The sequence below is a fragment of the Aquarana catesbeiana genome, linkage group LG10 (assembly GCF_042186555.1).
Source record: "Aquarana catesbeiana isolate 2022-GZ linkage group LG10, ASM4218655v1, whole genome shotgun sequence".
NCBI lineage: Eukaryota > Metazoa > Chordata > Amphibia > Anura > Ranidae > Aquarana > Aquarana catesbeiana.
This window is the reverse complement of record NC_133333.1, coordinates 3,278,625-3,290,903: the sequence shown is the minus strand read 5'-3', so window position 1 is coordinate 3,290,903 and position 12,279 is coordinate 3,278,625. Positions and strand designations below refer to the sequence as shown.

The following is a 12,279-nucleotide window of genomic DNA, read 5'->3' as shown; positions in this document are numbered from 1 at the left end:
ATGCACAGCTAATCCAGAGTCTGTCTGCACCGGTCGTGACAAACATCCCCCAGTAGGTTCTGAGTGTATAAACTCTCCTTATGGATAAGCAGCCTCATATAAAGGATGTTCTTAGCAGCAGAGGCTGCTGGGAGGACTTCCACCGATCTATGTATGTCCATAGTGTGGCTCCTCATGGATAGGGAACCACCTTCCTCCCGTAATGCAGTACGGATGGTTAGCAGGCAGTGCAGTCACACAGGACAGATACTATCACACAGAGTTTGTATCACATTGAGTTTGTATCACACCCTTCATAGTGGTGCCCGTTGAATCACATTGGGGGGCCCCTTCATAGTGGTGCCCGTTGTATCACATTGGGGGCCCCTCCATTGTGGTGCTTGTGGTATCACATTGAGGGCCCCTCCATAGTGGTGCCTGTTGAATCACATTGAGGGCCCCTCCATAGTGGTGCTTGTGGTATCACATTGAGGGCCCCTCCATAGTGGTGCTTGTGGTATCACATTGAGGGCCCCTCCATAGTGGTGCTTGTGGTATCACATTGAGGGCCCCTCCATAGTGGTGCTTGTGGTATCACATTGAGGGCCCCTCCATAGTGGTGCTTGTGGTATCACATTGAGGGCCCCTCCATAGTGGTGCTTGTGGTATCACATTGAGGGCCCCTCCATAGTGGTGCTTGTGGTATCACATTGAGGGCCCCTCCATAGTGGTGCTTGTGGTATCACATTGAGGGCCCCTCCATAGTGGTGCTTGTGGTATCACATTGAGGGCCCCTCCATAGTGGTGCTTGTGGTATCACATTGAGGGCCCCTCCATAGTGGTGCTTGTGGTATCACATTGAGGGCCCCTCCATAGTGGTGCTTGTGGTATCACATTGAGGGCCCCTCCATAGTGGTGCTTGTGGTATCACATTGAGGGCCCCTCCATAGTGGTGCTTGTGGTATCACATTGAGGGCCCCTCCATAGTGGTGCTTGTGGTATCACATTGAGGGCCCCTCCATAGTGGTGCTTGTGGTATCACATTGAGGGCCCCTCCATAGTGGTGCTTGTGGTATCACATTGAGGGCCCCTCCATAGTGGTGCTTGTGGTATCACATTGAGGGCCCCTCCATAGTGGTGCTTGTGGTATCACATTGAGGGCCCCTCCATAGTGGTGCTTGTGGTATAACATTGAGGGCCCCTCCATAGTGGTGCTTGTGGTATCACATTGAGGGCCCCTCCATAGTGGTGCTTGTGGTATCACATTGAGGGGCCCCTCCATAGTGGTGCCTGTTGTGGCCGGATACACTGCTGGACAGGAACCTTCCATGACATCAGGCCTCTCAGAAGGGTTCAGTAAAACTCTGTGTTGTGGTTCTTGCTCTTCTTTCGTTTGGTCTTGGCAGAAGGTGCCGGAATCTCCAGGGATTCCAGCCTGAATGGCCGCGGTAAAGGTACATCCATGGACTGCACGGGGGACACAGAGTTTCGACTGGACGTCAGGATGGATGGAGATGTGTTGAGGGGGGTGGTAAATGCCGGAGATGTGCTGTGTAGGCCTACATAGAAGATCAACATCACACATTAAATACTTATTACGCCTAACATTTAACTTCCAGGTAACAGAACATCATGCAGAGATCATAGAGAGGTGGGTGCAGGTGAGGGCCCTTCTACATGTAGAGATCATAGAGAGGGGTGTGCAGGTGAGGGCCCTTCTACATGTAGAGATCATAGAGAGATGTGTACAGGTGAGGGCCCTTCTACATGTAGAGATCATAGAGAGGTGGGTGCAGGTGAGGGCCCTTCTACATGTAGAGACAATAGAGAGGGGTGTGCAGGTGAGGGCCCTTCTACATGTAGAGATCATAGAGAGATGTGTACAGGTGAGGACCCTTCTACATGTAGAGACAATAGAGAGGTGTGTGCAGGTGAGGGCCCTTCTACATGAAGAGATCATAGAGAGGTGTGTGCAGGTGAAGGCCCTTCTACATGTAGAGGATCATAGAGAGGTGTGTACAGGTGAGGGCCCTTCTACATGTAGAGATCATAGAGAGATGTGTACAGGTGAGGACCCTTCTACATGTAGAGATCATAGAGAGGGATGTGCAGGTGAGGGCCCTTCTACATGTAGAGGATCATAGAGAGGTGTGTGCAGGTGAGGGCCCTTCTACATGTAGAGATCATAGAGAGATGTGTACAGGTGAGGGCCCTTCTACATGTAGAGATCATAGAGAGATGTGTACAGGTGAGGGCCCTTCTACATGTAGAGATCATAGAGAGATGTGTGCAGGTGAGGGCCCTTCTACATGAAGAGATCATAGAGAAGTGTGTGCAGGTGAGGGCCCTTCTACATGAAGAGATCATAGAGAAGTGTGTGCAGGTGAGGGCCCTTCTACATGTAGAGATCATAGAGAGGTGTGTGCAGGTGAGGGCCCTTCTACATGAAGAGATCATAGAGAGGTGTGTGCAGGTGAGGGCCCTTCTACATGAAGAGATCATAGAGAAGTGTGTGCAGGTGAGGGCCCTTCTACATGTAGAGATCATAGAGAGGGGTGTGCAGGTGAGGGCCCTTCTACATGAAGAGATCATAGAGAGGGGTGTGCAGGTGAGGGCCCTTCTACATGTAGAGACAATAGAGAGGGGTGTGCAGGTGAGGGCCCTTCTACATGTAGAGATCATAGAGAGGGGTGTGCAGGTGAGGGCCCTTCTACATGTAGAGATCATAGAGAGGGGTGTGCAGGTGAGGGCCCTTCTACATGTAGAGATCATAGAGAGGTGTGTGCAGGTGAGGGCCCTTCTACATGTAGAGATCATAGAGAGGGGTGTGCAGGTGAGGGCCCTTCTACATGTAGAGATCATAGAGAGGGGTGTGCAGGTGAGGGCCCTTCTACATGTAGAGATCATAGAGAGGGGTGTGCAGGTGAGGGCCCTTCTACATGTAGAGATCATAGAGAGGTGTGTGCAGGTGAGGGCCCTTCTACATGTAGAGATCATAGAGAGGTGTGTGCAGGTGAGGGCCCTTCTACATGAAGAGATCATAGAGAGGTGTGTGCAGGTGAGGGCCCTTCTACATGTAGAGATCATAGAGAGGGGTGTGCAGGTGTGGGCCCTTCTACATGTAGAGATCATAGAGAAGTGTGTGCAGGTGAGGGCCCTTCTACATGTAGAGATCATAGAGAGGTATGTGCAGGTGAGGACATTTTTGCACGGGGGGCTGGGCTGACACCTGCCAGTCTTCGGGGAATGACCCCCCCCCCCCATAATGGACTCACCCAGGCTCCTCATGGGGTCTGCACTCAGGATCTGGCTGGCTCTCTTGGATCGGAAGTAATTACTGGCCAGGTTTTCACTGTCGCTCCGGCTGAGCATGGCTTTGTAGCGGTCTTCCCCCTGGAAGCAAAGACATAATAACGTAGAGATCACAGGCCGGCGCTCTGATCTGGAGGATTATTATTTCTGTCCGTGTGCAATGCTGGGCCGAGACTTCTCCTACACAGGACAAGTCCACGTTCCTCTGTAATGTCCACATTTCTGTGTCTTCTCTCACACTGAGATACCAATCCATGTCTACCTCCACTACACCCAATCCACCACCAGAGTGCGCTGTGTCTGTCCAGCACATCATTTGGAAGCCTCAGCTCTACAAATACTGCGGCCCCCTTTAAGGCAGAAGAGGCGTCCACCTTGGGCACTTCAGCAGAAGGAGGTCACACAATGGGCCGGACCTGCAACCTATGCTGCTGAAGTATTGTGGGGGCTCATAGTGGCGGGGGGGCACTTTGACCTTGTGTGGTAAAGGAACGTGTCTGAGTATTGGGCCCACTCCCAATATAATTCTCTGTGGTGCCACAAAGCTATGTACCATGTGCTGTGCCACGCGGCATGACCATGGCCCATTCAATCTGAATAAGCCCCAGCACAGGAGAAACCCGTCCCATTTTATTTATTTATTACTGCAACGTTCATCAGGCATTGTGGGGAGCTGCGGTGTGCTGGAGTGTTGATCCGCCATTAAAAAAGGAAACTAATAATAAAATGAAATTAAAAATGGACTAATTAAAAGTGGAATAAACCACCAGTGCAAGTTATCGCCAGGCCTACAATAGTCCAGTCTGTGATTAGATGGCGGCTATCCATACAATATACCGATTATGTCCTATCATGAAGATGACTTACCAGGGGGTGCTCTCCATTCTCGGGGGATGGCATCTTCTTGGCTTTAGCTGATGGGAGACCCGGAGCTGCAGGAAGAGGAAAGATGTGTGATAAGGGGTGGGCAGGAGGGAAAGCTGCCCTGGGCGCAATGGTTTATTGCAGGGATGTGGGTGCCCTGACCATAAGGGGGCGCAGATTGGCATCTTTGCCCTGGGTGCTGGATGGCCTTGTCCCGGCAGTGTGTGGGACTGTCTATCACAGCATTATAAACACCATAAGAGGAGAACGCACAGTCCTGGATGAGGACTTCTAACACAGAGGGCTGACTATAAAAATACCATCTCTATGCCAAGCGCATGATGGCTGAACTACCCCTATTTGTGTGATCACTGGCACTAGGAGCGCACCCCCCGGCACTAGGAGCGCAGCACCCCCCGGCACTAGGAGCGCAGCACCCCCCGGCACTAGGAGCGCAGCACCCCCCGGCACTAGGAGCGCAGCACCCCCCGGCACTAGGAGCGCAGCACCCCCCGGCACAAGGAGCGCAGCACCCCGGCACAAGGAGCGCAGCACCCCGGCACAAGGAGCGCAGCACCCCGGCACAAGGAGCGCAGCACCCCCCCCGGCACTAGGAGCGCAGCACCCCCCGGCACAAGGAGCGCAGCACCCCGGCACAAGGAGCGCAGCACCCCGGCACAAGGAGCGCAGCACCCCCCCCGGCACTAGGAGCGCAGCACCCCCCCGGCACTAGGAGCGCAGCACCCCCCGGCACTAGGAGCGCAGCACCCGGCACTAGGAGCGCAGCACCCCCCGGCACTAGGAGCGCAGCACCCCCCGGCACTAGGAGCGCAGCACCCCCCGGCACTAGGAGCGCAGCACCCCCCGGCACAAGGAGGAACTGTTCTGACAGGGGAGGAGAGACAGATCTGCTGTTCCTACTAAGTAGGAACAGCGATCTGGCTCCTCCTCTAGTCAGTCCCCTCCCCCTACAGTTAGAAACACACACTTAACCCCTTGATCGCCCCCTAGTGTTAACCCCTTCCCTGCCAGTGACATTTACACAGTAATCAATGCATTCTTTTTAGCTCTGATCGCTGTATAAATGTCAATGGTCCCAAAAGTGTCTGATCTATCCACCGCAATGTCGCAGTCCCGCTAAAAATCACAATCACCACCATTACTAGTAAAAAAAAAAAAATATATATATATATATATATATATATATATATATATATATATATATATATATATATATATATATATATATATATATATATATATATATATATATATATATATATATATATATATATATATATAAATGCAATAAATCTATCCCCTATTTTGTAGACGCGATAACTTTTGCACAAACCAATCAATATACGCTTATTGTGATTTTTTTTTTTTTTTACCAAAAATATGTAGAAGAATACATATTAGCCTAAACTGAGGAAGAAATTTGTTTTTTTTACATTTTTTTTTGGAATATTTATTATAGCAAAAAGTAAAAAATATAACTTTTTTTTTTCAAAATTGTCGCTCTTTTTTGTTTATAGCACAAAAAATGAAAAACCGCAGAGGTGATCAGATACCACCAAAACAAAAGCTCTATTTGTGGGGAAAAAAAGGACGTCAATTTTTTTTTGGTTACAGTGTTGGACAACTGTGCAATTGCCAGTTAAAGCGACGCAGTGCCAAATCGCAAAAAATGGCCTGGTCATTAAGGAGGCAAATCCTTCCAGGGCTGAAGTGGTTAAAGTGTCCCTAAACCCACACCATAAAAAAAGAATAATTCAATTATTATTACATGCTGATCCTCACTCATCACTACGAGATTCTTTTTCTGTATTCTGCAAAAATCCTGGTTGATCCTGCTGCTCTCTATCTCCCCCTTCTGTCCATGTCCCCCATTGCAGTTGGGGATTTTGCAGAGCGGTGTTGGCAGCTCTGCACATGCTCAGTTGTCAGTGAGTTTCCATGCTGGGCATTTCCTCCCTATCACATCCGAGCAGCCCATGTGACTATAGAGTCACTTATGTGGACGTATACACAGTGACAGGCCACTCCCTCCCTCCTCCTCCATGCCCACTAACCAGCTAAACACAATGGGGGGGCGGGATATTACAAGTAGATTGATGGAGGCTTCACCTCCCTCTTTTTGACGTTGCTTCCGTCCTGTAATGGGATGGAGTTGGGTGGGGGCCATCTTCCCCTCACTCATCTCCATACCAAGCAGAAGGACTTGATCGCCTCTGCTCCGGTAAGCAGCGGAAGGCACCGTAGAGCGGCGGGCGGCCCTCTCCCGCTGCCGATAAAAGAGACCACGCTGCGAATCCGCCACAGAGACCACTTTTATCTGAAAGCGGACAGCCCGCTTAAAAAGAGGATACCGGGGTTATGGTAGCTAGCTGCTGCCATAACAACGATATCCCTCTTCCACCAGACAGCGTATAATGACGGCGGGCGGTCCGGAAGCGGTTAAAGTGCATTTCATCATTGAATCTTTTTTGTTGGACATATTAGTAGAAGTCTGGGGGGGGGGGGGGATGTGGAGTAAAGGGAACAAGCGTTTGCACCATGGAAATCCCACAAAAACTGCACCGCTCCAAGCTCTGCTGAACCCCCACAACTCCTCCCGCTCATCCAGCAAAGAGTAAAGCGAGAGCCGCACAATGTTCAAATCACACCAATGTGGCTTCCAATACACCGTCTCTGCCTTAGACCACACCCCTCCTCCGACACGTGTCACCCCAATAGGGATTAAATCAGAACTATAGGCAAAAGTTTATCTTTCCTTTTAGATAGAGTAAGGGAGGATTAGAACCCCTGTAACTATATTTTTTTGTCATTGGAGCCATATTGGAGGAGATTTACCTTCACTTCCTGTCCCATAGCCAAAAACAGGAAGTGAGAGGAAATTCCTGAACATTAAGGGAATCCCTTGGGGGTCACTAGAGCGAGTGTCCCCATCGGAAATGTATTTATTTTTTCCCACTTTTGATGGTAAAAATTACAAACAGTGAGGGTGGATCTTCCCAACGAGGACACAGACGGCAATAAAAACTTGACAGGAGTTCTAATCCCTCTCTGCTTTGTCCAAAATGAAAAAAAAAAAAAAGGTTTGCCTTAAGTTATACTTTAATTGTAGACGTCTATGATTAAGCCCTATCAGGGTGAAACACGTTAACAGGGTGTGGCCTAAGGTGTGGACAGATTTGGAAGCCAGCTACATTGAATAAAATAATGACACCACACGCACCCATACTGAAGGAATGTTGCTGCTAAATTGTGGGCCAATCCTGCCCCCTGTACTGCCCCCTGTACTGCCTGCCCCCTGTACTGCCCCCTGGTGGGCGGCCATGACTGACCTGTAGGGAGGCTGGTCTTCTGTAGGACAAGCTCTGGGATCCTCCAGGTCCCGCTGTCCTCGTCCCAGGTGGCCTCTCTCCGGATCCTGTCCAGGTTGCTGTAGTTGCAGTCTCTGCGGATCAGGGGCTGGACCTGGTCTAGAATCTGCTGGAAGAGGAGGAGGTCCATTTCCTGGCGGCGGATGGTGACCAGGTAATCGTCTCTGTCCCGCTCAAATTCCGAGTGGAGGTCTTCAATTTCGACATCAGCAGCTTTCAGCTGTGCCACAGAATCAGAAAAGAAGAAGCAGAAGAAGAAGAAGCAGAGGTCAGTAATTTGCCGCTGTATGAAAGAGTGTCAGGGTGCCGCTTCTCCTCTCTGACCTGCATGAGAGAAAACCCCGTCCAATGGAGTGTCCCCTCTGCAGTGACTGTCCTGACATCGGCTCTGTGGGACGCTTCTGTCTGGATTGAGCGTTATGTAAAAGAACACATTCCCAGCATCCCTTTAGACAATCATGCTCTTCCCTGCTGGCCAATGGGCGGTGCAAACTTTACCTGTTAAATAAAAATAAAACAAAAATAACGTGGCGTCCAAAATAGTGACAAAAAATATATAGCTGTGAAAAAAGGTAAAATCTACTGAAAACAACAATATCTCATCAATGAATATAACAATATATGTTGTATAAAAACAAAATGAACTCGAGGTGAATGTTCCAAAAATGAACGATTTAATAACATTCAGAAGTTCCTGAATAAAGAAGATGGTGAGGCTGAAAGGTGAATCCTGTGAGGGGAAAAGTCTCTCCCACTCCTCCCGGGAGAATCTCCTGTATAAAGAAAGGAGAAGGCGGATCTCTTCTCAGACTTGGCCGTATTCTGGACAGCAGAGGAGTCAGATGGGCATTCATGAGGAACAACCTCAGCAGGATTCAGCATGCCAAGTGAATGATCTGCAGCCACTTCCGATACCCACAGAGGAGATCCACCGCCAGAAAATGAGCTCCATAAAGGTGCAGTGATCCACGTCAGGGGTGCAGAGCCGGGACAAGGGGTGGGCAGGAGGGGCGCCTGCCCTGGGCGCTGCAGTATTATGTAAGGTGGGGGGGGGGGACACGAAGAGATTGGGGGGAGGGAATTTGGGGGGGGTAAGAATTGTTCTAGGAGGGGAAATTTGGGGAGGTGTGCTAGGAGTGGTGATTTGGGTGGATTTGTGTTGAGAGGGGGGGATGGGGGGAGGAGGATTTGTGCTAGAAAAGGTAATATGTTGGGGGAATTTGTGCTAAGAGGGCAAAATTTTTTTTGGGGTGGGGGATTTATGCTAGTAGATATGTTAGTAGCCTTTTATGGAACTTTTTTAATTGCCCACTCAATGTTTTTACAATAAACCCCACTATACAGTGTTACTCTATGTGTGGTTTTTATGTCTTTACACCCAATTCCATGGATCACCAAGGTCACCTCTGCAGTCCCCATTCCTCCCAATACAAAGCCACCCCCTCCAGAAATCCACCATCCTGGCACAAATCTTTGACCCCCCAACTCAAATCCTCTCTCTCACCATATGTCTCCAGCACAAATCCCCCCCCCCAAAAAAAAAATTAAATAAAAAAACTAAATAAAAAAAAACGTTCCCCTCCGAGCACAAATCCCCCCACCACTTCAAATCCTCCACTCCCCCCAATGTTCTCCTCCTAGCACAAATACCCCCCAATCATCTCTACTAGCATAAATCCCCCGCCCAAAACATTTTTTGCCCTCTTAGCACAAATTCCCCCAACATATTACCTTTTCTAGCACAAATCCTCCTCCCCCCATCCCCCCTCTCAACACAAATCCCCCCAAATCACCACTCCTAGCACACCTCCCCAAATTTCCCCTCCTAGAACAATTCTTACCCCCTTACCGCCCTCCCAAATTCCCTCCCCCCAATCTCTTTGTGCCCCCCCCCCCCCCCCACCTTACATAATACTGCAGCGCCCAGGGCAGGCGCCCCTCCTGCCCACCCCTTGTCCCGGCTCTGCACCCCTGACGTGGATCACTGAACCTTTATGGAGCTCATTTTCTGGCGGTGGATCTCCTCTGTGGGTATCGGAAGTGGCTGCAGATCATTCACTTGGCATGCTGAATCCTGCTGAGGTTGTTCCTCATGAATGCCCATCTGACTCCTCTGCTGTCCAGAATACGGCCAAGTCTGAGAAGAGATCCGCCTTCTCCTTTCTTTATACAGGAGATTCTCCCGGGAGGAATGGGAGAGACTTTTCCCCTCACAGGATTCACCTTTCAGCCTCACCATCTTCTTTATTCAGGAACTTCTGAATGTTTTTAAATTGTACGTTTTTGGAACATTCACTTTGAATTCATTTTGTTTTTATACAACATATATTGTTATATTCATTGATGAGATGTTGTTGTTTTCAGTAGATTTACCTTTTTTCACAGCTATATATATATTTTTTGTCACTATTTTGAGCGCAACTTTATTTTTATTTATCTGTATTTACATTATATGTCTGGTGGAATGTTAGCAGCCTACTAGATTTATGCACTTTTTATACTTATATCAAACTTTAGCTGTGCAATTTGCTGATCAGTTAAATGCACTCTATCAGACACTTTTTTTTTTATAGTGTAATTAAGTGCCTGATCAGCAGATTGCACAGCTAAAGTCAACCCCTGGCCAGCAGGGTGGAGCATGCATGTCTAAAGGGATGCCAGGGATGTGTTCTTTCCTATAAAGCTTCGGAACAGCAGTACAGTGACTGACACCAGCCCTACAGATCTCCCCACACATGATGAAGAGCAAAAACAATTGTCAGAGAATACAAATAGCCAGGGCCATGGATAAAGGGGGTACCACCGGTCCTCCTGTATAGGCACAGGCAGCTGGGTGAATTGAATGTGGATAGGGAGGATAATCGGCACGGTGGGGAGGACGATCGGCACGGTGGGGAGGACGATCGGCACGGTGGGGAGGACGATCGGCACGGTGGGGAGGATGATCGGCACGGTGGTAGGGGGGCAATTACTGGAACCAATCCCCTGTATGCCTCTCTCTGCAGCAGCTGAAAGCTGACTTCTCCCCCACCGGATTTCAGCTGCTGCAGAGAGAGCCATACAGGGGATTGGTTCCAGTAAAATCCCCGCCCCTCAGCCACACCAATCACCCTCCCTGCGCACCAGACGTCCCCCCTACTGCCCAGCCCCCCCCACCTGTGTACCCGCCTCCGCAGTGCTGATGCCCTCCCTCCTCCTCTCTCTCTCTCACTGGTATCTGCAAGGACACAATAGGATCCATCAGAATGGAGAGGGGGAGGGGAGGGTCCGGTGAATATGTCACATTTACCAGCCCTTTTCCTTTCCTGCATAAACATGATAACTAATCAGTACTGATCACTCATTGTGTTCATTCATAACTGAAGCATAGTAAACTGTGTTTATTTGGGGGGGCGGTCAGGTTGGCTGTAAGGGGCCCCCTACAAGTGTGGGGAAAAAAACAAGGTAAAGCCGGAGTTCAGCTTTAAATGTGAGTGTCAGCTCTTTGTCACCTTTTTCTGCAGCTTCTCCAGGTGTTTGCTCTTGACTTGCAGCTCCTCCTGGATGGACTCGTAGACGTTCAGTAGTACGCGGTCCCCGCTCTCCTCGTCTATGTTCTGTAGCGCCTCGATCAGCTCCTTCTTTCGCTCGTCCGCGTATCTTTTCCGCCGTTTATGCTTCTCCTTCAGGTCTTTGTTTTTGGCCTGTTCTCCCCCCACCACCTGCTGCTCCAGCATCTGCAGCCTGCGAGAAAGAGGACCTGTCACTGGGAAGTGCGTTACAATCCGATCACCGAGTCCTTCGATCCATACAGACTACAAACCTGGCGAGGACTTCCTGAGGGCTGACCGAGCGGGCGGCGTCCTCCAGGGGGAGCAACATGTTGGAGGCGGAGTCTGCAGTGAGGTCCTCCCTCTTCACACTGCGCAGATGTACGGCCACCTGTGCCGGAGCCGCCTCTACCTGAGATGGACAATCCAAAATGTGAAGAGAAGAGATCCATTCACCAGAAACCAGGACAGATCCTCTCACCTGTATACAATGTATCCTCTGTACTGGTTCTGTCCTCTCACCTGTATACAATGTATCCTCTGTACTGGTTCTGTCCTCTCACCTGTATACAATGTATCCTCTGTACTGGTTCTGTCCTCTCACCTGTATACAATGTATCCTCTGTACTGGTTCTGTCCTCTCACCTGTATACAATGTATCCTCTGTACTGGTTCTGTCCTCTCACCTGTATACAATGTATCCTCTGTACTGGTTCTGTCCTCTCACCTGTATACAATGTATCCTCTGTACTGGTTCTGTCCTCTCACCTGTATACAATGTATCCTCTATACTGGTTCTGTCCTCTCACCTGTATACAATGTATCCTCTGTACTGGTTCTGTCCTCTCACCTGTATACAATGTATCCTCTGTACTGGTTCTGTCCTCTCACCTGTATACAATGTATCCTCTGTACTGGTTCTGTCCTCTCACCTGTATACAATGTATCCTCTGTACTGGTTCTGTCCTCTCACCTGTATACAATGTATCCTCTGTACTGGTTCTGTCCTCTCACCTGTATACAATGTATCCTCTGTACTGGTTCTGTCCTCTCACCTGTATACAATGTATCCTCTGTACTGGTTCTCCCCTCTCACCTGTATACAATGTATCCTCTGTACTGGTTCTGTCCTCTCACCTGTATACAATGTATCCTCTGTACTGGTTCTGTCCTCTCACCTGTATACAATGTATCCTCTGTACTGG

General features: G+C 49.4%; 1 protein-coding gene across 1 annotated transcript in view; it reads right to left on the bottom strand.

Annotated features, from left to right (window-relative positions):
• Positions 1-1,061: 1,061 nt before the first annotated feature.
• The window catches only part of KIF17 (kinesin family member 17), a gene marked incomplete at its 5' end in the record, with an annotated part of 29,235 nt that continues 18,017 nt past the window's right edge, over positions 1,062-12,279 (bottom strand). The window contains 6 exon segments of the mRNA XM_073601483.1: positions 1,062-1,538; positions 3,255-3,372; positions 4,159-4,223; positions 7,506-7,764; positions 11,036-11,267; positions 11,347-11,486. Of these exon segments, the coding sequence (XP_073457584.1) occupies positions 1,333-1,538; positions 3,255-3,372; positions 4,159-4,223; positions 7,506-7,764; positions 11,036-11,267; positions 11,347-11,486 (1,020 nt within the window).